Source organism: Peromyscus eremicus, chromosome 2, assembly GCF_949786415.1.
Source record: "Peromyscus eremicus chromosome 2, PerEre_H2_v1, whole genome shotgun sequence".
Lineage (NCBI taxonomy): Eukaryota > Metazoa > Chordata > Mammalia > Rodentia > Cricetidae > Peromyscus > Peromyscus eremicus.
Window position 1 is genome coordinate 114095042 of NC_081417.1, and position 23589 is coordinate 114118630.

Below are 23589 nucleotides of genomic sequence, written 5' to 3' on the forward strand. Positions count from 1 at the left end.
CGTCGGGGACCGCAGGAGTTCGTGGAGCGCGGCTGCGGGCGGCGGAGCGCAGCGCAGCGCCCGCCCCGCGCGATGCCGGGCCTCCGGGTGTGAGCTGACCCAGGAGGGCCCCCGAAGCTACCTGTGCCCTCCCCTCCCCCTCCGCTCTCTTTCGGGGGGCACCCGCACCCCCTTTCCCTGAGGTCCGCGGCCGCCCCTCACGGACCCCCTCGCTCTCTGCTCGCTCCCGGCCGCCGCCACCAACCCCGTGGAGGGATGACCCTCTCCGGCGGCGGCAGCGCCAGCGATATGTCCGGCCAGACGGTGCTGACGGCCGAGGACGTGGACATCGATGTGGTGGGCGAGGGCGACGACGGGCTGGATGAGAAGGACAGCGACACGGGCTGCGACAGCCCCGCGGGGCCGCCGGAGCTGCGCCTGGACGAGGCGGACGAGGGGCCACCGGCGACCGCTCATCACGGCCAGTCTCAGCCGCCCCACCAACCACCTCTGGCACTGTCCACCGAGGCGGCCGCGGCCGGGCCGGGGAACGACGCCGGAGCGCCGGAGGCCGACGGCTGCAAGGGCGGCGAGGACGCGGTGGCAGGCGGCGGTGGGCCCGGCGCGGGCGGCGGTGCCGCGGGAGGTCTGACCCCGAGCAAGCCCAAGAACAGCCTGGTGAAGCCACCCTACTCCTACATCGCGCTCATCACCATGGCCATCCTGCAGAGCCCGCAGAAGAAGCTGACCCTGAGCGGCATCTGCGAGTTCATCAGCAACCGCTTCCCCTACTACCGGGAGAAGTTCCCCGCCTGGCAGAACAGCATCCGCCACAACCTGTCGCTCAACGACTGCTTCGTCAAGATCCCCCGCGAGCCGGGCAACCCGGGCAAGGGCAACTACTGGACCCTGGACCCCCAGTCCGAGGACATGTTCGACAACGGCAGCTTCCTGCGGCGCCGGAAGCGCTTCAAGCGCCACCAGCAGGAGCACCTGCGCGAGCAGACGGCGCTCATGATGCAGAGCTTCGGCGCCTACAGCCTGGCTGCGGCGGCGGGCGCAGGACCCTACGGCCGCCCCTACGGCCTGCACCCCGCGGCGGCGGCGGCGGGCGCCTACTCGCATCCCGCGGCGGCGGCAGCGGCGGCGGCGGCAGCGGCGCTCCAGTACCCGTACGCGCTGCCGCCGGTGGCGCCGGTGCTGCCGCCCGCCGTGCCCCTGCTGCCCTCGGGCGAGCTGGGCCGCAAAGCGGCCGCCTTCGGCTCGCAGCTCGGCCCGAGCCTACAGTTGCAGCTCAACACCCTGGGCGCCGCCGCCGCGGCCGCGGGCACGGCGGGTGCGGCGGGCACCACGTCGCTCATCAAGTCCGAGCCCAGCGCGCGGCCGTCGTTCAGCATTGAGAACATCATAGGCGCGGGATCCGCGGCGCCGGGGGGCTCGGCTGGGGGTGGCGGGAGCGCGGGCGGGGCTGGGGGCGGTGGGGGCGGCGGGGGCGGCGGCAGCACCCAGTCCTTCCTGCGGCCGCCCGGGACGGTGCAGTCCGCGGCGCTCATGGCCACGCACCAGCCCCTGTCGCTGAGCCGGACGACTGCCACCATCGCGCCCATCCTGAGCGTGCCGCTGTCTGGACAGTTCCTGCAGCCCGCAGCCTCTGCCGCCGCCGCTGCCGCCGCCGCCGTTCAAGCCAAGTGGCCCGCGCAATAGTGATGAGCCGGTGGTGGCCCGGCCGGGCGGCGGCCTCCGGCAGAGTCTGCGCTTTCGGGCTGTGCGCCCGCTCTGATCCTAGTCCTTCTGCCCTGGTCCTGGTCCCTCTACCCAATCCTGGACTCTACCACCCGCCCCAGACTCCCCAGCACCGACCGACAGCGGCCTCCATCCCCTCGCTCACTTAAGCTGGCCCGAGCAAACTCAACACGCGTCCGCTGGGAATAGCTTTCCGTACAGGTAAACTGATAACCGAATTTCCAAAAATGCACCCGACGGCGCCTGCTCTCAGTACTGTGGGGGTGGGAGGGAAATTCTTTGTACATATTTGTATAAAAATCATTGACTTTCTTTTTGGGGTTTTTATTTTTTTAAGAAAAAAAAAACAAATTCAGTAGATTTAGAGATCTGAACTTTCATTTTTTTTGAAGGTTCACTCTCCGCAGTTTTATCTGAGAAAAAGAATGTATAGAGACTTTGGGAAATTTTAAATACAAAAAAAATTTTTCAAAAAGGCGAAGTGTCATTGTATTATAAAAGTCTGTTTATATATGAATGAATATATATGGTATTCTAAATGTTATTCCATCATGTTGTACACAACTTTGTAAATAAATTTTTAAAATGCTCAGCCTGGTGTTTCATTTAGGTGTCTAGCAAATGGTGAGATTTAATATGGGATTTGCATTGTCTTCCCCCAGAAAATCTAGCAGCCTCAACCAATGACCTTTTTGAACGTTGCAAATTCATAATTTGGGTGAAAAAAACATTTGAATTTGAAAATGGAAAGAGTATACCTAATTTAAATTATAGTTTTATAATTTAAATTTAGTTTTCACATAAAGCCAGAATAAGGATGACGGTCTCATTTCTATCGAGCTACCGTAAATGACCAGCGGCTCCTGCAAAGTAAACTGTCTTTAAAAATCTAAACAACAGCATTCCCGTTCATTTTAAAGAAGTCCGCCAGGCGAACGTAACAGTGTTGGGTCATTTTAATCATCCTTTCAAGAGCAAAATTCCAAGCATCCCATATTTTAGCGTTTAAACCTTGGATTTTTGAAATTCCTTTTTATCCCTTTAGAGGAAGTGCTAAATCACATTGATTTTTTTTTTAATTCATAAGGTAGCGTTTCAAGTTTTGTATTGGGATGGCATTATTTGCATTAAGATGACAGGCAATAGTTCTTTTATTTTTTATTTTTTCAGAAAAAAAAATTCAAGATCCCTCTTTCCATGGCAATAATCAACTCCCATAACTGGATTTCTAGAGGATTTCTGAAGTGGCAGGCCCTCCTCCCCAACCCGAGCCTTTCTGAAGGCCAAGAAATCATAATTAATTAACATCCTTCTAAAAACAGGTGCATTTTATCCCCCTCCCTTTTTTTTTCTACCTTAGCCAGGTTAGGATTTTTGAGAGATCTATACGGTAGGAGTAGGAAGTGTCCGCGTAGATTTTAGGTATGCATCCCAGATATTTCAACGTGCTTTGTTTTTTAAGGTGTTAAAGTAGAAATGAAACGTCTAGACGAAGAGGCCGGTTGGGCCACCAGCATATCCTCAGACAGCATCAATTCTAATTATTTTGTAATTAATTTAGCTGTTACAATTACTTATGCGAAATCAGTTTTTAACTCCAGAACTGCACATAAGCGATGTCAGCTCCACCCTATGAGCGTCTTGTCAGTGAAACCCAGACAGTGTCAGAAACCGTGTTCACTCCTCGCTTGCCACCAGGAATCCGAGCCTTGCTCTCGGCGGCCGGCGTGGGCTTGCGGGTCGCTCTGAAACACACTTCCTCGCAAATACCGACTCTCTTTTTCCTGGTGAACCGTAAATGTTATTGTTCCCTGAGTAAACATTCCGTCGGGAGCCGAGTCCTAAAATAAAACAGGCTGCTGGGGTGAGAGTTTTTAACTTGATAAACAAGAACCCGATAATCAGCACTGTGGAGGAGCGACTGTAACCTTCAGCGAGGAGAGCTTTACTTCGGGCGGGTCCCTTCTAATCTCCATTTACAAGGAAAACTAAACGGATCTAAATTGGTTTGTGTGTTGCAGCTATAAAAGTCACAAGTTGTTTCACAGTTGTGTCTGGCTAATCGGTTTTTACACAAACAGCAAATGGTCCACGATTTGTGCAAACACACAGAGGTTACTTCTAAATTTAGCTGGCACCCCTGGGAAAAGGGAAAGGCAGGGCTTCTTGAATTCACTTTTAGCCTCAAGAAGCTGCTGATCCAAGGCTTCTAAATGACATTGGATAACAGGGGCCTCATTCCATCCCTGATCCTTTGTTACTTATAAAATTACTCGCTCATATTTCCGCGCATAGCAGCAATACCGGCCGAGCCTGAGCACGCAGCGTGACGCTCGGATACAAAGCTGCCGCTGGAGATCCGCAGGGCCTTTTCCAGCGATGCGTTAGGCGGCGCGGTGTAGAGAACGCAGCAACTTTCCTTCAGCCACTTTTGCTGGAACAGCAAACAACCTCCTTCCCGTGTGTTTGGAGGGTAAGGGGCTTCATGTCCAAACGCCAGAAGCCAACGGTTACTCAAAGTCCTGGCAAAATACCGGGAAAGTAGAGCCTAGCCCTAACCCTGGAAAGAAGCTAAGCTTAAACTGTTTAAATGGTGAAGCTTTAAAGCAGACGAGGAAATGTAGATATTGTCGATAAATGAATTCAAGCACTTAGTAGGGTGGGGCAAGCTTTAAACCCACGTTTGATGTTTGCAAACGCAGGCACGTGTGTTGAAGGGCGATTAAATCCCTCTGAAACTGAGATTTAAAAACAGTGCAATTGCCACCTGCTTTTTATTACAGTTTAAAAAAGAAATTAAAAGAAAAAAGGAGCATAAATAAAGGAAGCAGGTTGGTTTCAAAGGCGGAAGACGGTAGACTTTCAGTTATACACCGATTTAAGCATTCCCCACTTCTTCAGACACGGATTTCCAGGCAATCAATTCACTCTCAAAGCCCGGGGCTCCTAGTGTGACCTCAGGGTGGAGTTCCTGAGTGGGCCTCTCACCCACCCAGTCCCTTGCGGGAATGCAGGGAGGATCTGGAGACTCAGAATAATGTGAAATACTCCTTCTGGCTGAGCAGAGCTGTAGCTGCGATGGTGGATACGGCCTGTAGGGGGCGACGAGCAGATGGAAAACTCCCGAGCTGTTTGTGAAGATCCAACGCGAGACACCCTCACCCCTCCACCCCCACCCTCCGGTCCAGGTCTCTTCCTGGCCAGGCTCTGAATCAAGCCCCCCCCCCCCCCCCGACACCATCCTTTATCCTCACGTCCTGGGACGACCAGGTCAAATCTCCGAGAAGCTACGTTCCTTGGCCCGTGTCCTGAAAGGGACAAGGTCTCGAGGCGAATTAGTCCTAGAAATTATGAAACAGTGAAATTTAGTGATGAGGACATACTGGCTGGGAAGCAGCTAAGAACTACATTTGAAGTTATTTATTTTACGTGGCTTTATAGGAAGAGTCTCGGTGGCGAAGGGAACATCGAATGTGTCGGGGTGTTTTAGAGTGAGTTCTTCGAGAAACTGACCTGTAGAGAATGTGATCTGAAAGAGATCATCATCAGCTATAGAACCATGAGTCCACAGAACTCCACCTGTGTCCCAGACGGTGCGGGCTGCAGCGGAACCGAAATAGTTGGGGGGGGGGTAGGGGTAGGAGGGGACATCAGGGTGAGAGAGGCCTCGCAGTAGGCATCCCAACCAGGTATTTCCTTCGATTTTAATCAAGCGGCCTATCTTTTGTTTTTGTTTTGTTGAAACTCTCAAATTCTTTGACTCTCCTGCAGAATTAGGTTAGTGTCAGTGAAAAAAAAAAAAAGGCTGCAAAAACTGTCTAGTATGAAAGTACCTTACACCCCACGCTCACGCTGGTCTCTCCCTTTCCCCGCCCCCCGTGGACTCCAGACGGAGAAACAGTCCTGCTCTAACACTGGTAGTGTCCGCGGTGTTTTTGAACCTCTGGATGTTACGTGTGCAAAAGAGTTTTCTAAGATGGGTCACAGAACCGGTCCCAGCCCCTGCTGCCTCGGGGGGACTGAGCAAAAGCGAGGCAGCTTCTCCAAGTCTCCAACCGTCCTCGACCACGCCCTGCGCCCTGGGAGGAGAGTACGCACCCTCCAGCCCGAGCCTGCTGCGGGAGGATTCCTCTCTGGCCCACCGGTCTACTTTCCTGCTGCCACTAACCCAGGCAAGTGGGGAAATCGGAGACCTCCGCTGACAGAAGCCCCTCAGCGCCAGGCCAGGCCTCGAAGGCGAATTAAAGGTAATCAGATCTCAAACCCGCCTGAAAGACCACCCTCCTACACCGCCCTCCAACAGTTGGCTGGGTGGTACCCAGAGCCAACTTATTCTCCACCGCCGCCCCCTTCTCGTGCCCTCTTAGGAATGTACGAACCATTCTTTGCTCTCTGGGGGTAAAACTTGCCAAATAGGGCTGTGTACCAAACAGAATTCAAATAGAAACCTAAAATGAGCACAATCATCCCGGTTTTATTTATCCAGGTGATGTCTTACATCGGAATTTCCCTAAACTACTCTAAGAATTAAAATGTCCTACATTTTGTGAATAATTAAATTAGTCTGCTTCCCTGTTTTTAAACATAAAACCGATGCCGAAAGCGTCTTCTCCCAGAGGACTCTGTTTATGCACACAGCTCCACCCCGCGAGGGGTGAGAATGAAGGGAACATCACCATTCCCTTCCAAAAACCATGCCTAGCATATCGGCCTTACAGCAAGCGCCAGGGGATAGTTCTTTCCTTTACACATACACAGTTCCAGAAGACCCTGGGACTTGCCCAAAGCCACCCAGAGGCCAACCTCTGTTGGTAGTCCTGGGATGGAAACATGTTTCTTACCCGGGAAGGACTGTGTGCCATCTGAGGAAAAGAAAATAGCTAGCCTTAGGGCAAACGAAGGTGGGGGAGAGAGAAAGACTAGAGAAGCATCGGGCTAGGGGCAGCTGCGGTAAGGCGGCAGACCTGGGCCTTGGGGCCTTCCCTCACCATTCCGGGTGAGGCACCGCACTGGGTAGCTCTGCCCCGACCGACTGCTTCGTGACCTTTCCCGGAGAACTGAGGGAAGAACGTGAGAACTTGGGCCAGTGGCTCCCTTAGCCGGATGGGCCAGCTACCCAGCCACATCGCTGCAGTGTCCGGAGTGGATGCCACCGGTGGTCCGCCCCCGCCCCCACCGTGCTCGCGGGACATCAACCTCCACATCAGCCTCGAGGGCTCCAGCTCCCGCAGCCTGGAAGTGTGGATGCAAGGAAGACCTGGAAGGCTTTAGGAAGGCTACCCAGAGGGGAAAGGCACCTGCTGTGAAGGTGGCCTTGGAGAGAGATACACGATGGGGACAAGTCCCCCTTCGCAGGGCCCTGCGACACCCTAGCGGCCTGCGCTCGGGAGGCAACCTACAGGAGGCAATTGCCCCCAGAATTAACCTAGGCAGCAGAAGCCCCAGCTGGGTTCTCGGGTAAGTTATCACTCTAAGCCATGCACGGCTGTAGCTGAGGACTCTCAGCCAGCCTGGGGGACAGAGTTGAGTGTGCCCAGGAAGAAGCACCCTCTCTGCAACCCTGGCCCGCCCCTGTGCGACCTATGGGGACTCCGCCTTAGAAAGAGGGTCCTGAGAAGCAACTTTTGGTTCCTTTCCTCTCCAGGCTCCTCCCACACCTCTCAACAGATGGAAAGCAAGACTTGGTCTTCTACAAAAGCACACTCTTGGCCCTTGTTAGCCTTTTCTGCAAAGGGCACATGTCCGGTTTGTGAGGAATTCTGCGCTACAGCAACCTCCAACGCTAATTTTTCTCTTTGCTCTCAAGCTCCATCCCGGAAGGCAGCGCCTCCTCCAGGCAGCCTTCCCCAACCATCCAACTTAAGTTAGTCGCTCCTTCTCTGAGCTCACCCATGCGCACAAATGAATCAGTTATTCGTGCTCTCTGATTCCCGTATGCACCCCTTACTGCCTACTGCTGGGCACAAGGGGCTGTCCAGATTAGATGCCAGCTGACCTCGAGTGTCGATGAGCTGGGGGGTGAAGAATCTTGGAGACTCTGAGCTCGTCAAACCAGGTTTTAAGAGTTTGAAGGAGTGTTTTCTTCCCGTTCCTTTCCTCCGGCCCCTTTCTTTATAACAAATGCTTTCTATAAACAATCTTAGTTTTTCAAAGTGAATTTTTTTTTTTTTTTTAGAGGCATTTCTTAGCTATCTAAAACATGGAAGACGTGTTGTTCGTTGGATTTTCTGAGTATGTTTTCTGGGCCACTAAAATCGACTGACTACTTCTTGGCTGAAATACCATCAGCTACTTCTGCTGTCTTCTGATGGGAATCCCCTCCCAAGAGCCTGTGCGAGCCAGCCAGTGCTTCTGCTCTCACACAGTAGTCCCTCAATCTTAGGGCATCCTGATTTGAAAGTTTTTCTTTCAAAGGATTCTTTTATTTCCTTGGAAAAAGGCAATAGCTTCAAGAGCTCTTTGCTCAGGTTTTTATAATAAAGATGGTCCTGGTATATGTTGGGATTCTTTATCTAAAAACATAAAGAATCCATTGTGGTTTGGCGACTACAATAAGATGGGCATGGGAGGGGGTGTCCCAGTACCGTCTGGGAATCTTTCTCCAGGATCCATGTGGGTACCACATTGCCTGTGACTGTGACAAAAGTCTCATGGAATGGTTGCTAGCATTTTGAGCATTTCGTGCCCTACCCCCTGTCAGATAAAAAGTATTTTTAGGAAGTTAAACAGGGCTGGAGAGATGGCTCAGCAGTTAAGAGCACTAACTAGCTGCTCTCCCAGAGGACAGAAGTTACATTTCCATCACACACATGGCAGCTCACTACCATGTAACTTCAGGGAACTCAACACCCTCTCCTGGCCTCTGCTGGTAACACACACACACATACACACACACACACACACACACACACACACACACACGCGGTACACATACAAAACACCCATACACATAAAATAAAAATTTAAAAAGAAAGTTAAGTAAATTGCTCTTTCATTTTGAGTCCCTGGCAAAAAGTCAGCTTTTAGAACTAGATGTAGTGGTACATGCCTGTAATCCCAGCACTCAAGAGATGGGGACAACAGGATCAAGAGTTCAAGGCTAGCCTCATACCTGGTATGTTCAAGTTTAATCTTGTTTACTTGAGACCCTCTATCACACCACTCCCTAAAGTTATCTCTTACTTACAACTCACTAAAGCCATTTAACTTATTAAAGTAGGAATTTAGATGTCTTTGGAAGATGTTCATGCAGGTCATTTCATATGGGGCAAGAGGAAAAATCTCATGTTATCTGGCCATTGCTTTCCAAATGGTATCAAAATAATGTGTGTGTGTGTGTGTGTGTGTGTGTGTGTGTGTGTGTGTGTGTGTATCATTTGATGCAGATTTTTGCAATTTTATATCCCAGTTTGTGTGGTCACCACTATTTTTAACCTTGTATAGCTCTGTTAGCTTCCTTCTCTGCATTGTTACAGATTCTAGCATCTCACAATTATAAATGTTGGCTACGAGAGCAAAGGAATGTCACGATGAGCATGACTGAATCACAGCCAGTGTGAAACACCTGCCTTATTGATGGTACGCCGATGGGAATTAGTTCTTTATGGGAAAGTTTCTCTTGTTGTTAGAGGAAATTGAATGCAAGAAGTAATAAACTGGATTAAAAGACAAGATTAATTTTCAACCCTAGTCTTGACATTGAACTTCAAAGCACTGGATAGATTCTATATTTGCCCTAGTGGAGAGCTCTATATGTTTTTAAATTTAGTGTGTGTGGGTAGGTGGATGGGCAGGAGAGAGAGGGAGAGGTGAGGTGGGGGGCACACATGCCGTGGTGCCTGTGTGATACACAACTTTATGCAGTTGGTCCTCTCCCTCCACCTCTGGTGACTGTGTCTTCGGGCAAGTATTTTTAACCAGATAAATTATATTGCTGGCCCTGAAGACTACTACTGAAGATTTAGCGAAAAGACAGGAATTATAGTATAATAACTATCATTTCAATTTTTTTTAACTTTTTGAGTAACTGTTTAAAAATTTAAAGATTTTTTTGAAACTTTGATTTCACTTTTGTCTTGATTTAAGATATCTGTCATACTAAGCCATCTGTCATTCAAGTCTCCAGCACTGTGAAGACATTGCTAATATATACATTAGGGAACTGAGTGTCTCCTCTACCACCATCCAGAAGGCCCTGGGAATAATCTTTAAAGGTGCTCAAAGTGACGGTGAACAAAGCTACCTTCCACTTTGGGAAGCATTATTCTAGTGCAGCTTACTCATTTACAAATTTAGTAGATTGCTGCTTTTTTTCCCGTTGCCTTAAAATATCCTTACATCAAATGAGATTCTATTTGAGAAAGCATTTTATTAAATTTATTAGTTATAAGAGCTAAACATATCATCTGAGAGATATCTATTGTATTTTAAATTGTTTCCTTTGCCATTAGGGGGTCTACTACTTGAAACACAGAATGATATTCTAGAAAAAGCGTGGGCTTTAGATTTGATGGTCTTGTGTCAAATCTTGATTCTCTCTCTGTTGTCAATTGTGTGTATTGTTTTCTTCTCTCTCTCTCTCTCTCTCTCTCTCTCTCTCTCTCTCTCTCTCTCTCTCTCTCTCTCTCCCTCTCTCTCTTTCTTTCTTTCTCAACAGGGGAATCTCACTCTATAGCCTAGGGTAACTCTGAACTTGTGATAATTCTCTTGCCTCAGTTTCAAGCGCTGGGCTTACAGGTTTGAGCCACAGTGGCCAGGCTGTATATACTCTTAGTCACAGTTAGCTAGCCACTCCATTTCTGTTTTCTTGTTTGTAAAACAAGTATCAGAACATGGAGATTTACTGTGATGAATTTGGCGGTCTTAATGATGGTGACAACTCACTGCGCGGCAGTTTTGCTGATTTTATCGTGGTCACATTTTTATGAGGCCACCTTTATTTTTTCTCTGATAACATATACCAAATAGCTGTCACATTTCATATTTAAAAATGAAGTTGCTGGGACCACTGTCTCTCCCATCTGTTTGAGTTAGGGATCATTTTTGTGTTCTCACAACTTAACAAATGTGAAGCAATTTACTCTGTGGTAGTGCTTGGTAAATCACTTTCTCACTCTCAGGGTATTTTTCAGTCTTGTGGATGAGAGGTCTTGACAATAGTCATTAAAGATATGATAGCATTTTCCACAAGAACAAGGACATGTGCCTGTGTCTCTTTGCTGAGCTCTGGTCTGGGTAGACTAATTTTGACATTTTTTTTTCTTCTATGTCTACTCTGAAATTTCACTAGAGGAAGTCACTACCTGCCTAGACTGGACCTGATTAGGCCAAAGCTCAAGTTTTAGCTTATAAAAACCATCTGGGTTATCTACCTATCTAATGACAGAATAGGACATATAGATAATGGAGGATGAGCTAGAAATCAACTAACTTTGCTGGGTGTGGTGACTCACACCTGTTGTACCAGATGTGGAGGCAAGGGAATTGCTGTGAGTATGAGGTACGCCTAGGCTCAGAGCAACATGTTGCTCAAAAACAAAACACCCAGCAGCCCAGTTGGTAGAATGTTTGCCTAGCATGCGCAGAAGACCCTGGATTCCATCCTGAGCACTGCATAAAACATATGGTAATGGACTAGGGAAGTAGAGGCCAGAGGACAAGGTCAAGGTCAGGCCAGTGAGATGGTTGAGAAAGAACTTGGTCAGGGAAGCCAGAAGACCTGAGTTCTATATCCCCAGAATTCACCACTAAAGAAGAGAACAGACTTCCAAAACTTGTGGCACACACACATGCCCCCCCTCACACATACACACACTCACACCACACTACTCACCCACATCACCCCCCCACATACACACACACCATACCACACAATCACATACACTCACAAACCACACACACACTAAATTTAAAAACATTTTTTTAAGGTTGATGAGATGGCTAAGTGAGTAAAGGAGACCTGGTAACCTGAGTTTGACCCTCTAAACCTGGATAAAAGTGGAGAGAACCAACGCCACAAAACTGTCCTCTGAGCTCCACTCTTGAGCCTTGGCATTTGTGCCCACGCACACACATCTTACACACAGAAACACACAAATAAATTATTTAATTAAATCTATTTAATTTAAATTAATTTAAATTTAATTAAAGCAAGGTTAATTAAATACTGGTCAGGTTGATGGATTCTCTGGCCAGGTCCATCCCTGGGTTCCCAGAAAATGGCCGTGAGTCATACCTGGCAGATGCTTAAAAAGGCAACGCCACAAAGCTACCATATTTCCCATCAAGTCCACTGAGGGGCAAGCATGTATCCTGATGTGCTTCCTGTCTGTGTACCTCTTGCCTACATCCAATCAGGGGCAAGCATGCATCCTGATGTATTTCCTGTCTGTGTACCTCTTGCCTACATCCAATCAGGGGCAAGCATGCATCCTGATGTGTTTCCTGTCTGTGTACCTCTTGCCTACATCCAATCAGGGGCAAGCATACATCCTGATATGTTTCCTGTCTATGTACCTCTGCCTACATCCAGTCAGGGGCAAGCATGCATCCTGATGTGTTTCCTGTTCACATACCTCCTGACCACGTGTAATCAAGTACATGTGGTATAGATGAGTGAGACAAACATAGGACAAACAGGAATTTATTCTTAACTACACAGAACTCTTAACCTACAAGGTATATTTTTCCCACTTTGGTCTCACATTACCCTTAAAGTAGTTTATTACCTCAGTGAGACTGTCCTGGAGACAACTAATTTTTCATTTGCAAGTGGTAATCAGTCGGTGATTCTTCTGGGTTAGGGATGGGGGCATGTGTCCACTCCTCCCTTCAGTTCTAGGACCTCGTCTGGTGCACATCACGCAGGCCCTGTGCGTGTTACTCCAGTCTGTGTGAGTTCACACGTACTTCGGTCACACTGTGTTTAGAAGGAGTCCTCTATCCTCTTTGGTTCTTACATTCTTCCTGCCTCCTCTTCTGTGGCGTTCTGTGGCCCGAGGGGGTGGATTTGATGGAAACATCCCATCTCGGGCTCCATGTTCAGAGGTCTCATTCTGTGCATATTGTCTGGCTGTGGGTCTCTGTATTTATTCCTTACAGGAAAAAGCTTCTATGATGAGGCTGAGCAGGGCAGGGACCTATGAGTATAGCAGAATGTCATTGTGATGGGGCAAGACAGCCAGAGATTCCTCCATCTTGTGTTCTTTTGTTTGTTTTGCTTTGCTTTGCTTTTTTCAAGACAGGGTTTCTCTGTGTAACAGTCCTGGCTGTCCTGGAACTTGCTTTGTAGACCAGGCTGGCCTCGAACTCTCAGAGATCCACCTCCCAAATGCTAGGATTAAAGGCGTGCGCCACCACCGCTCAGCCCATCTTGTACTCCTGCTGAGGCCATTGCAGATTTAACTAGAGTCAGATCTCCTTGATGGAGAATCCCAAGGGAAAGTTCCCAACTCTATTCTAGGAATCAAAGGTCAGGATGTCATAGCTAACTTATCTTAGCCTTTGTTAAAACTACCTGTATGTGCGCAACCGCCTCCGGCTTAACTTCTACTAAACTGCTCACTTCAAACTGCTTACTCCGAGAAGCTCTTCCCGAAGCCGCCCAGGAAGATGCCAGTAAAGGTCTCTGCCTTCAAAAACCTCCTGTTCTGGACGCTCAGGTCACACTTAGGTTCCCGAACACTTGGGTGTGGTCCCAGCTGTCTGGAAGAAAGACTTTCAACTGCTATCAGGTTCTTAGTTACCCAAGCAGCATCGGTTATGGGCTCCATCTCATGGAGTGGGCCTCAAATCCAATCAGGTGTTGGTTGGTTACTCCCGTAAGCTTTGTGCCACGGTTGCATCAGCGTATCACCGTTGTAGATTTAAGGACTTGTAGCTGGGTTGGTGTTTACATTTCTTCTTTGTTAGTGTGCAGAACATATTCAGATACCAAAAGTACTAGACAGTAGGGGCGAAGGCTCTAGGTAGACACTAGCTTGACTTCTCTGTGTTTAAGTGTTATTTTCAGCAATAGAGCCTTGCTGTCGCTTGGGGAGAACAACCTATCGCCTTGGCAACATCTTGGATTGTTTAGGGATTCCCATGGGACCACTTTGCTCAAAAACTCAATTAAATGTGATTCAGTACCGTTCCCAATACTGAAGCTTCATTTGGCAATGAAAGACGTCCAGTTGGGGCTCCCTGTTATTTGGCTCTGTCATTTAGGTTGTCTTCACATATGTATGTAATTTAGGAAACTTCTACTGTGGTAGGTTTCCATATGACCCCTCAAATGGCCCTTAGTTTTAGCTGTCCCTTCCCATATCCTTTCCTTCATCATCCTCATCTCTTCCTCTCCCCATTTGCTCCTCCTGTTCCAGTCCCCAGCCTGAATCCATCAATAACTGTCTATTCTACTTCTTCCTAAGGAGATGTCCCTCCCCCCAGTCCCTTACTCTATACCTAACCTCTGCGGTTCTGCTGATTGTAGCTTGCTTATCTTTGATTTAACAGACGGCATCCACACATAAGTGAACACGTACCATATTTATCTTTCTGGATCTGAGATGCCTCACTCAGGATGATTTTTTTTCTAGTTCCATCCATTTTACCCAGGGATTTTATGGTTTTTTGACAGCAGAGTGATATTCCGTTTTGTAAATGTAGCACATTTTCCTTACCTATTCACCTGCCGATGAACATCTAGGTTGTTTTCAGTTTCTGGCTATTGTGAATAGAGCAACAACTAGCACAGTTGAGCAAGTCTCACTGTGGTAGGATGCTGCATCCTTTGGGTAGATGCCAAGAGTGGTATAGGTAGGTCTTGAGGTAGATCAATTCCCAGCTTCTTGAGGAACGGCCACACTGTTTTCTATAGTGACTGTATGAGTTTGCACCCCCACCAGCAATGAATGAGTGTGGTGATATTTTGTTGTACTCTAATAAAACTTGCCTGAAGATCAACGGAGAGAATCAGCCACAGAGTTAAACATAGAGGGTCAGGCAGTGGTGGCACATACCTTTAATCCTAGCACTCCAGAGGCAGAGATCTGTCTGGATCTCTGTGAGTTCAAGGCCACACTGGGCTACATGAGATTGATCCAGTCTAGGAGAGAACAGAGCCAGGCAGTGGTGGCACATACCTTTAACACCAGTGTTTGGGAAGCACACTAATCCCATCAGTAGGAAGGCTGAGATAGAAAGTGAAATGGCTGGGTGAAGAAAGGCATATAAGGCGTGAGGAGACAGGAACTAGAGAGCTCCTTCTGCTGAGGACTCGCATTCAGTCTGAGAATTCGTGGAGAGAGGATTGACTGCAGAGTTGGCAAGGTGAGAAGCAGCTGTGGCTTGTTTCCTCTGATCTTTCAGCATCTACCCCAATATCTGGCTCTAGGTTTTGACTATAAGACCATTTAGGATTCCTGAAATATGTGAGTATTCCCCTTGTTCCACATCCTTGCCAGCATGAGCTGTCACTTGTTTTATTGATCTTAGCCATTCTGACAGGTGTAAGATGAAATCTCAAAGTAGTTTTAATTTGGGTTTTTCTGATGACTAGGGATGTTGAACATTTCTTCTCAGCCATTTGTTTCCTCTTCTGAGAATTCTCTGTTTATACCTGTGCCCCATGTTTAAATTGTGCTCTTTGTTTTCTGAATATCCAGGGTTTTTTTTTTTGAGTTATTTATATATCTCAGATATTAGCCCACTATCAGATGTGTTGATAAAAAATTTCTATTCTATAGACTGTTATAGCTAATTTTTACTGTGTTTGATTTTTGCCATTCATCTACTTTGAAATCTTGTGTGTGTGTGTGTGTGTGAGAGAGAGAGAGAGGAGAGAGAGAGAGAGAGAGAGAGAGAGAGAGAGAGAGAGAGAGAGAGAGAGAGAGAGAGAGAGAGGCTGTCCTGGAACTCACTTAGTAGATCAAGCTGGCCTCGAACCCACAGAGATCTGCCTGGGATTAAATGTGTGGACCACACTGCCAGCCTACTTTGGAATCTTTTTTTTTTCCAGTTCCTGTCTTTTTATTTATTCATACACAACTACTTGTCTTCTGATTTGTTGAGCAGTAAGTCAGACAACACTTGCCACAGTAATGTCTGTCCAAGTGGCTAGCCATGAAAACTCCAGCACCACACTCATCAGAAGGACACTCTCTACGAAGACAACTAATTTTGCCATTTTCATCCACCTTATAGTACTTTAGTACAGTCAACTTAACCTTCTTCCTCTGATGCTTATTCTTCTTGGAAGTGGTGTGAGACTTCTTCCTTTTCTTAGCACCACCACGAAGTCAACACAAGATGAAGGATGGACTCCTTTTGAATATTGTGGTCAGACAAAGTACGGCCATCTTCCAGCTGCTTACCAGCGAAGATCAGCCTCTGCTGATCAGGAGGAATTCCTTCCTTATCCTGGATCTCGGCTTATACATTTTCTATAGTGTCCGAAGGTTCAACTTCGAGCGTGATGGTTTTCTCCGTAAGGGTCTTCACGAAAATCTGCATCTTGGTGGCGGTTCCACCACAGATGGTGCATCAGAAAGACTACTTTGGAATCTTAAATTGTCATTTCCATGGTGACACCTGCTCCACCAGTGTTGTTCCAGAGTCAAAGGGCATAAAACACAGTTCAGTGGTTGGCAGGGTTTGCGGTTCTGTGAAATGTAACCTGCTTCTGTTCTCTGCATAGGGCTTGGCCAGGAAGCCAGTCACGTAACTTTATTCTTCTTTTGTGTTCTCACACAGAAAGCAAATTTTACACAGAGCAGACCACCCACAGGATGATGTTGACAAGCACTGATATCCATTAAACACCACGTGCCAGAATATGCTCTTAGCGTGTTGTGTGTTCTCAGTGAGGTACTGCTTTGGAAAGTACCTTCCTCTTAGATTTTGTCTTGTTTTGTTGGAGGCATGGCTGGCCTTGGCTAAACTCTTTATGTAGACTAGGCTGTCCTCAAACCTACTGTGATCCTCCTGCCTCTGCCTCCTGAGTGTTAGGATTGGAGGTACATCTCCCAACACCTCTTAGATTTTCTATTCTCAAGATTGTCCCATAGGTACTTCAGTCTTAAATAGTCTGTGTGTGTGTGTGTGTGTGTGTGTGTGTGTGTGTGTATGTGTGTGTGTGTGTAGCTAATTTACTTTCTACAGAGTAGAACTAAGAAACAGCTGGATGCGGTGCTCACACATGTAATTTCAGGACTCCTCTATGTAGTTCCAGGAGGATGAGGCAGAAGGATGGAGAGTTTGAGGCTAGCCAAAACTATACAAGACTGGGTCTTAAACAAACAAGGGTGAAAAACAACTAAGTCCAAGCATGGTCTCACATGCCTACTATCCCAGCATTCCCGAGGCATGCAGAGGTAGGAGACTGCTACAGGTTCCAGGTCAGCTTGGTTAACATATTGAATTCCAGAGCAGCAAGGCAAACAACACAAAACAATGATGAAAAAGTACACAATGAGGAAGTAATTGTTTCTATGGAGAAGACTCTCTTTTTTTTTTTTTTTTCCCTGTAACCTTGGCTGTCCTAGAACTTGCTCTGTAGATCACAAATTCAGAGATCCTCCTGCCTCTGTCTCCGAGTGCTGGAATTAAAGGAATGCACCACCACGGCCCAGCTCAATTTTTGCTTTTATAATGTAAAGTTATTCTAATCACTTAACACAACAGGCTATGTAAAATAATCCACACACTTTCTTTGCAATTGTTTTGTAGGGCTATGTTAACTGACCACGAGAAATCAGGAGAAATTCTGTAAGTGTAAGTAGAATGGAGTTACAGTTACAAAGACAGGCTCAGAAGCCAGACAATTTGCATTTGAATCCAAGCCTTGCCCTATTCTAGCTGTGAGGTATTAGATAGTTTTCTTTTTTCAGCCGCAGATGAGAATCAAAACACTATCTACCCAGCACAGTCACTGTGAGGCTAAATGAGTAAACGTACGATTCTGTTTATAATGCCATTTGCTGAAGATCAGACATTAGAGGATTATTAGTGATACACAGGTTCTTTTGACACACATAGGAAACTTAACAATTTATCCATATGTATTGTATGTATATATCCATACGTGTGTGTGTGTGTGTGTGTGTATTGTTTTCATTTTGTTTTTGAGAAACAGGGTTTTGTGAATCCCAAACTGTCCTCAGAGTTGCTATGTGGCTGAGGTTGACCTCACACTTCTGATCCTCCTGCCCCCACTTCTTGGGTTTATAGACATGCACCACCAATCCTGATGCTGGGGATTAAACACAGGGCTTAATGCATTCTAGGAAAGTGCTCAACAACTGAGCTACATCCTGAACATTGATTTATTTACTTACTTACTTACTTACTTACCTTACTTATTTCTATGTAGCCAGTGGCTCAACGTTTAGCCCAGGCTGGCTTTGAACTAGAGAGTCTCCTGCCTCATCCTCCCGAGTGCTGAAATTAATGGCACATGTCACCACACCTGGCCCATGATTCATTATTTTCATAAAGAAGACTTCACTAATGATGAGAAAAAGATATAGAGATTGTTCAGGTAGTTTTAGGTGGGACCCCAAAAGCAATCAGTTCTAATGCTTGTCCTTGGCTAGAAGCTGGACAAGTCTTTGGTTCTGTCTTGTTCTTGATCTTTTTCTGCCTATCTTTCCCCTTTTACATAGTCTAAAGGAGTGAGTAATAAAATAATAATCCCTTCCCCATCAACCATTAACAGCCAAATAGCTCCTCCTTGAGAGGTGGAGCCTCATGAGCCTTTACAAACCCCATCTTCAGCAGGTATCCATAGCTGCAGTGAGTTCATGAATTAGTTCAATGTCCACATCATGTCCACGTCCAGTAGATAGTGGGCATATGGTTTTCAGGATATAAAGTTAAATGACTTCCTAAGAGTAAGATTCTAATCTGTTGGGACTGGTAACCTTGATAAGAGCAAAGCTTTGTCTCTTTTGCCTCTTAGCACGTGCAGTAAAGGCAAGCCACAGAAGGACAGAGAAAGAAGTTGGCTCCCTAGCAGTCCAGAAGAGGGTCTCGTGGAAAACAGCCCAGTCCTTAAGCTATTGTCATTCAAACCCTCCTGGGGAGATGAACAAACATCTGTTCACCCCACTGAAGGCATCAGTGGCAAGCCAAAGAAACTGGTCCACATCCTGTTTATTGAACCAGTGAGTTCAATTGTGATTATTTGCAAGAATGTGGGGGAGGGGTTACGTACACGTGTGGGCAACTTATGTGCAGCTACGCCATCTCCCCTGGCTGCTGTCAATTGCTTATGTAGTCTCAGGGAGGGGAGGGGTCACACGATTCCCTTCGATCCCTCCACGACAGAATGTAATGGGCCCAATATTGTGTGGATCCGCTGCTGATATTCACAGATGCTGAGAGTTCAAGAGGCCACATGTGTCCATGTTGTGCCCCTAGGACAGTGTTCAATGGCACTTTACTCTTTCTTCAATGCTCCCTGAGACTTGGTGGGAATGATACAGATGTCTCATTCAGGGCTGGGCATTCAACAGTCACTTACTCTCACCACTCTGGCCAGTTTTGAGTTTCTTCAGTAACCAGTACTCACTGCAAATGAAGTCTTCCTGATGGAAGTTGACAACAGCAATAATTTGTGGGCATAAACATAAGTATTTAGAATATAATTTGACAGGTACATTGTATCCATTAAGAAAAAAAAAAAAAAAAAGGTAAGTAGCTTCCCCACTAGGGCCTACAACTTCCGCAGCCATGGGCTTTTGACCAACTGTACCAGACATGAACTCCCACCTGTGGAGCGGGCCTCAAATCCAATAAGTAATAGGTTACACTCACAGTAGTCATGCTGCTATTGTACTAGCAGATATATCCTGCCAGGAGTGTTGACAATGTAGCATTCAGGGTCCAAGGCCAACTAGGATCATGGATAACAACCCATCCCCACCTCCAACCTTCACCCCCAGGACCCGCATAGCACTTTCAGCATGACAAAAGCTCACCAGCAGGGAGGAAGCTTCTAACTTAATGCCAGCTTGATTGTACCATGTCCTGTAAGCAAAGCACAGTTAATTGAGCAATAGGGCCTTACAATTTGTTCCCGTGAGCAATTAACAGTAGTAGCAATTGTCTCATTTTGGAGCATTCTGGAGCCTTCTTGGCCAGCAACCGGTGGGTGGGGAGGTAGGCCCACCCCTGATACTAGGATTTTGTGGTTTCTGAGAATGTCTCTTTCCAACCACTCATGGTACCTTCCGTCAGCCTTTTTAACCAATTGTTTTAATGTTTACAGGCACAGAACTGCTGTAGAATTTGTCTCACTCTGTTTGGTGTCAGCTTGGCTTTATCAAGTGTTATACTTTCATTTGAACTGAAACATTCAGCCCTGGAGGAAGGCTCTTCAAGATTCAAGAAGAAACAAAACTTGAAGGACCCAGGAAGTGAACAACTCACAAATCTCAGGACCTATCTGAAATTTACAAGATTGACAAGGCTCCTCTCTAAGGTTGAATAATCAGTAACAGCTGCTAGAGTCAAGAGACTCCCCAAGTGGAGAAGCTGCCTGGAGGAGATCGTCCCACCAGTCAAGCTACCTGCAAGTCACGCCGAAATGCAGCTTTCATGAGTCATCACCCAGGCTAGGACGGGCCTTTTGGTGATGTAGCTGTCTTTGAGTCGTCTACGATTCTGTAAGAAAATCTCACTCACACTCAGGTAAGTATTCCCAATTAACTCATTGGTTCACCAAAGTGAACTTCAAGGAGATCATTTCTTTGAGCTGTTGTTAGTTCCTTACCTGGGGTGAGTAGAATTTTGCCTATGTCTCCCCAGAAAAAGTTCCACAACACCCAACCATAAAGCACTCATGAGTGTCACAGGCGGGCTTGGCCCTTGCACCTTGTGTGAACTGACCTCCCACCCTCCTTCCCTTAGGTGTGCTTGCTTGTCTCTTGGCAGCTTTTCTAAATCTGTAAAACACCCAGAGGTTAGCATCATTTCATCTGGGTAATCAAACCCTCCTGCGAAGGGTGAGCAGGTTCACCGAAGGGCTATCATCCATCACACCAAGCAAATGCCAGTCGGTCTCAGGAGTCCTCAGCTGAAGGGTTACTAAAGGAAAGTGTTAGTCCCGTACCCTATTAAAAGAGCTCATTGCTTGTATCATCGCTGTCTCAAAAGATCAACATTGGGGACAGGTGTGGGTGGGAGTCACTACCTCAGTTAGCTCTCCACAATCTACAGTCATTCTCTCTATGAGCTGTCTAGCTTCTTCACCCGAAGGTGCTGTCTCCAGGGCAACACACATCTCCTCACCGCCAAGGGGCCAGATGGGACTCATTCTTCCTGCTCTGACAAGCTCAGGACCAAGGGAAAGCTCCCACCTGGTGAGCCTGCTCATACTGCCCGAGTCTGAGAGTCTCTGGGCCAGTGCTTCATCGGGATGCTTCCAACATTGGTGATGCCAGGCTAGCCCAGTCTCTAACTCCGATATGTCTTATGCAGGAGAATAATACACACAGGTTTTTCTGGAGGGAATAACTGCCCACTCCTGGAACAAGCAGTCTTTTCCACCCCCACTGCTATCATTCATACAGTCAATAAACTTTTCCTCAGGCTTAAGAGCTTCCTGGGGTCTTACACTCACTGGATTTGCCCTCTACCAATTGTTTCTTCAGGAACTTTAGCAGACCCAAATGTTGTTGTACTTGTTTTCCAGGGACCCAGACAGACTCTTTTGTCTCTGTCCTTTTGTTTTTCTCAGCCTCCCCTTTAATGCTTTAGCACATTAGGGACCTGATCTACAAGTCAATCTAAATCATTCCGAGCCTTTCTCACCTCAGAAAGATTATGGCCCACCTTGGCTCAACACAGCTGACATCAGCAGGATGGCTCAGTAGGTGTGGCCTCTTGACCAAGACTGGGTTTGGTTCCTAGAACCCACATGGGGAGGGAGGAAAACAACTTCTGTAGTTGTCCTCTGACCGCCATACTTGATGTGGCACATGTGAACTCTCTCGTTCTCTCTCTCACACACAAAAACAGCAAACAAATGTAAAATTAAAAAAAAAAACTGATGGGTATTATACTTAATCTGTATATTAATTTTGATAGTACTGACATTTTCATGTTATTAATTCTGCCAGTTTAGGAGTATGGAAAGCCTTTCAATAGTCTGGGTCTTCTATGATTTTGTTTTCAAGATTTATTTTTATTTATGTGTAGGCACGTGCGTGTGTTCAAGTACCCATGGAAGCTAGAATCGAGCATTAGAGCCCTTGGAGCTGGAATTACAGGTGGTTGTGAGTCACTGGTGTGGGTGCTGGGAATTGAATTTGGGAACCCTTAAAGAGCATCAAATGCTCTTGATTGACGAGCCATCTCTCCACCCTGATTTCCTTTTTCAATGTCTTGGAGTTTTCATTGTATCTATCTAGCACTCCTTTGGTTAGGTTTATTGCAGGTTCTTATTTCCCATTGTTTCTTTTGTTAAGAGTGCATTGTTTATAATATATAGTAGCTTCATATATACACACACACACACACACACATATAAATGTATATATACATATCCTTTGTATCCTGCAACTTTACTGTGTTTATTAGATCAAAGAGTTTTCTAATAGATTTTATAGGGTGTTTTTTGTTTCTTGTTTTGTTCTGCGTTTGAGACAGTGTCTCACTATGTAGACCAGGCCTCAGACTCACAGAGATCTGCTTGCCTCTGACTCCTGAGTTCTGAGATTAAAGGAATGCACCACCACACTCAGCATCTATAGGGCCTTGAAGTATAGAATAATATCTGCAAATAAAGTCAGTTTTTTTCTTTCTTTCTTATTTGTATTCTTTTCATGTCTTTCTCTTGCTTAATTGCTATAGCTAAGACTTTAAGCACTATAGTAAATAAAAAAAAAAAAGGGGCAGTGTGGGTACCACCTAGAAGTGGACAACAGTAACGTTCAGTCCCTTTCTGGGACAACTCTGAAAGATACTGATGGAAAAAATTTTCACAGTAGGCAAAACTTCGATCATTCCACATTCGTACATTTTTCTTGGCAGGGGAAATGGCCAGATATGCAGTTATATACTGATCTATGGCCTGTAGATAATGGTTTGGCTGGATAGTCAGGGAATGGAAGGAGCATGATGGGAAAATTGGTGAGAAAGACATGTGAGGGTGAAATGTGCAGATAGTTCTCTCCAAATGGAGGGAGGATGTGAAGATACTTGTGTCCCATGGGAATGCTCATCACCAGGTGACTTCAGCAGAGGAGGAGTTCAGGAATCAAGTAGATAAGATAACCTGTTCTGTGGGTAGTCAGCCTCTTTCCCTAGCCAGTGGGCCCATGAGCAAAGTGGCCGTGGTGGCAGAGATGGAGATTATGCACAGGCTCAACAACATGGACTTCCAGTCACCAAGGCTGACCCAGCAACAGCTGCTGCTGAGGGCCAGATCCACCAGCAGCAGAGAACAACACTGAGCCTCTGACATAGCACTATTTCCCAGGATGACCAGCCAGTGACCTGGTAGCAGGTCGACCACACTCGACCACTTCCATCATGGAAAGGGAAGCATTTTTTTTTACTTGAGTAAATACTTACTCTGGTTATGAGTTTGCCTTTCCTGTACATAGTACCTCTGCTGAAACAACCATCCATGAATTTACTGAATGTCTTCTTATTCACTCTTAGGATACTCCACACAGCATCATTTCTGTCAAGGAACTTACTTCACAGCCAAAGAATTGCAACAGTGGACCCACGCTCATGAAATCCACTAGTCTTACCATGTACCCCACCATCCTGAAGCATCTGGCTTAATGGAACAGTTGAATAACCTCTTTAAGAAACAGTTACAGTTGTACCAGTTAGGCAGCAGTAGCCAGGGCGGGTGGGGCAGGGTTCTCCAGG

At 46.7% G+C, this 23589-nt stretch overlaps 1 protein-coding gene, 1 long non-coding RNA gene and 1 pseudogene across 4 annotated transcripts; 1 reads left to right on the forward strand and 2 right to left on the reverse strand.

The window, feature by feature from the left end:
- The first annotated feature begins 208 nt into the window (after positions 1–208).
- Foxd3 (forkhead box D3) lies at positions 209–1683 on the forward strand. The gene has a single exon (XM_059256004.1). It carries the CDS (start codon positions 256–258, stop codon positions 1681–1683), a length of 1428 nt encoding a protein of 475 aa, XP_059111987.1. The 5' UTR covers positions 209–255.
- Positions 1684–15574: 13891 nt separating this feature from the next.
- LOC131905047 (ubiquitin-ribosomal protein eS31 fusion protein-like) lies at positions 15575–16815 on the reverse strand (annotated as a pseudogene).
- Positions 16816–16992: 177 nt separating this feature from the next.
- LOC131903799 (uncharacterized) lies at positions 16993–23575 on the reverse strand. Of its 3 annotated transcripts, XR_009377612.1 has the most exons (4): positions 23281–23554; positions 19683–19731; positions 18917–19289; positions 16993–18207 (listed from the first exon to the last, which is right to left on the reverse strand). It is a non-coding gene; the product is annotated as an uncharacterized LOC131903799 (long non-coding RNA). The 3 variants fall into 3 exon arrangements; XR_009377613.1 differs by lacking the exon at positions 16993–18207 and having other exon boundaries at positions 18838–19289; positions 23466–23575; XR_009377611.1 differs by lacking the exon at positions 16993–18207 and having other exon boundaries at positions 18838–19289.
- Positions 23576–23589: the final 14 nt, after the last annotated feature.

Coding starts and splice junctions, on each gene's coding strand:
- Foxd3 (XM_059256004.1), top strand. CDS start 256: ATGACCCTCTCCGGCGGCGGCAGCGCCAGCGATATGTCCGGCCAGACG.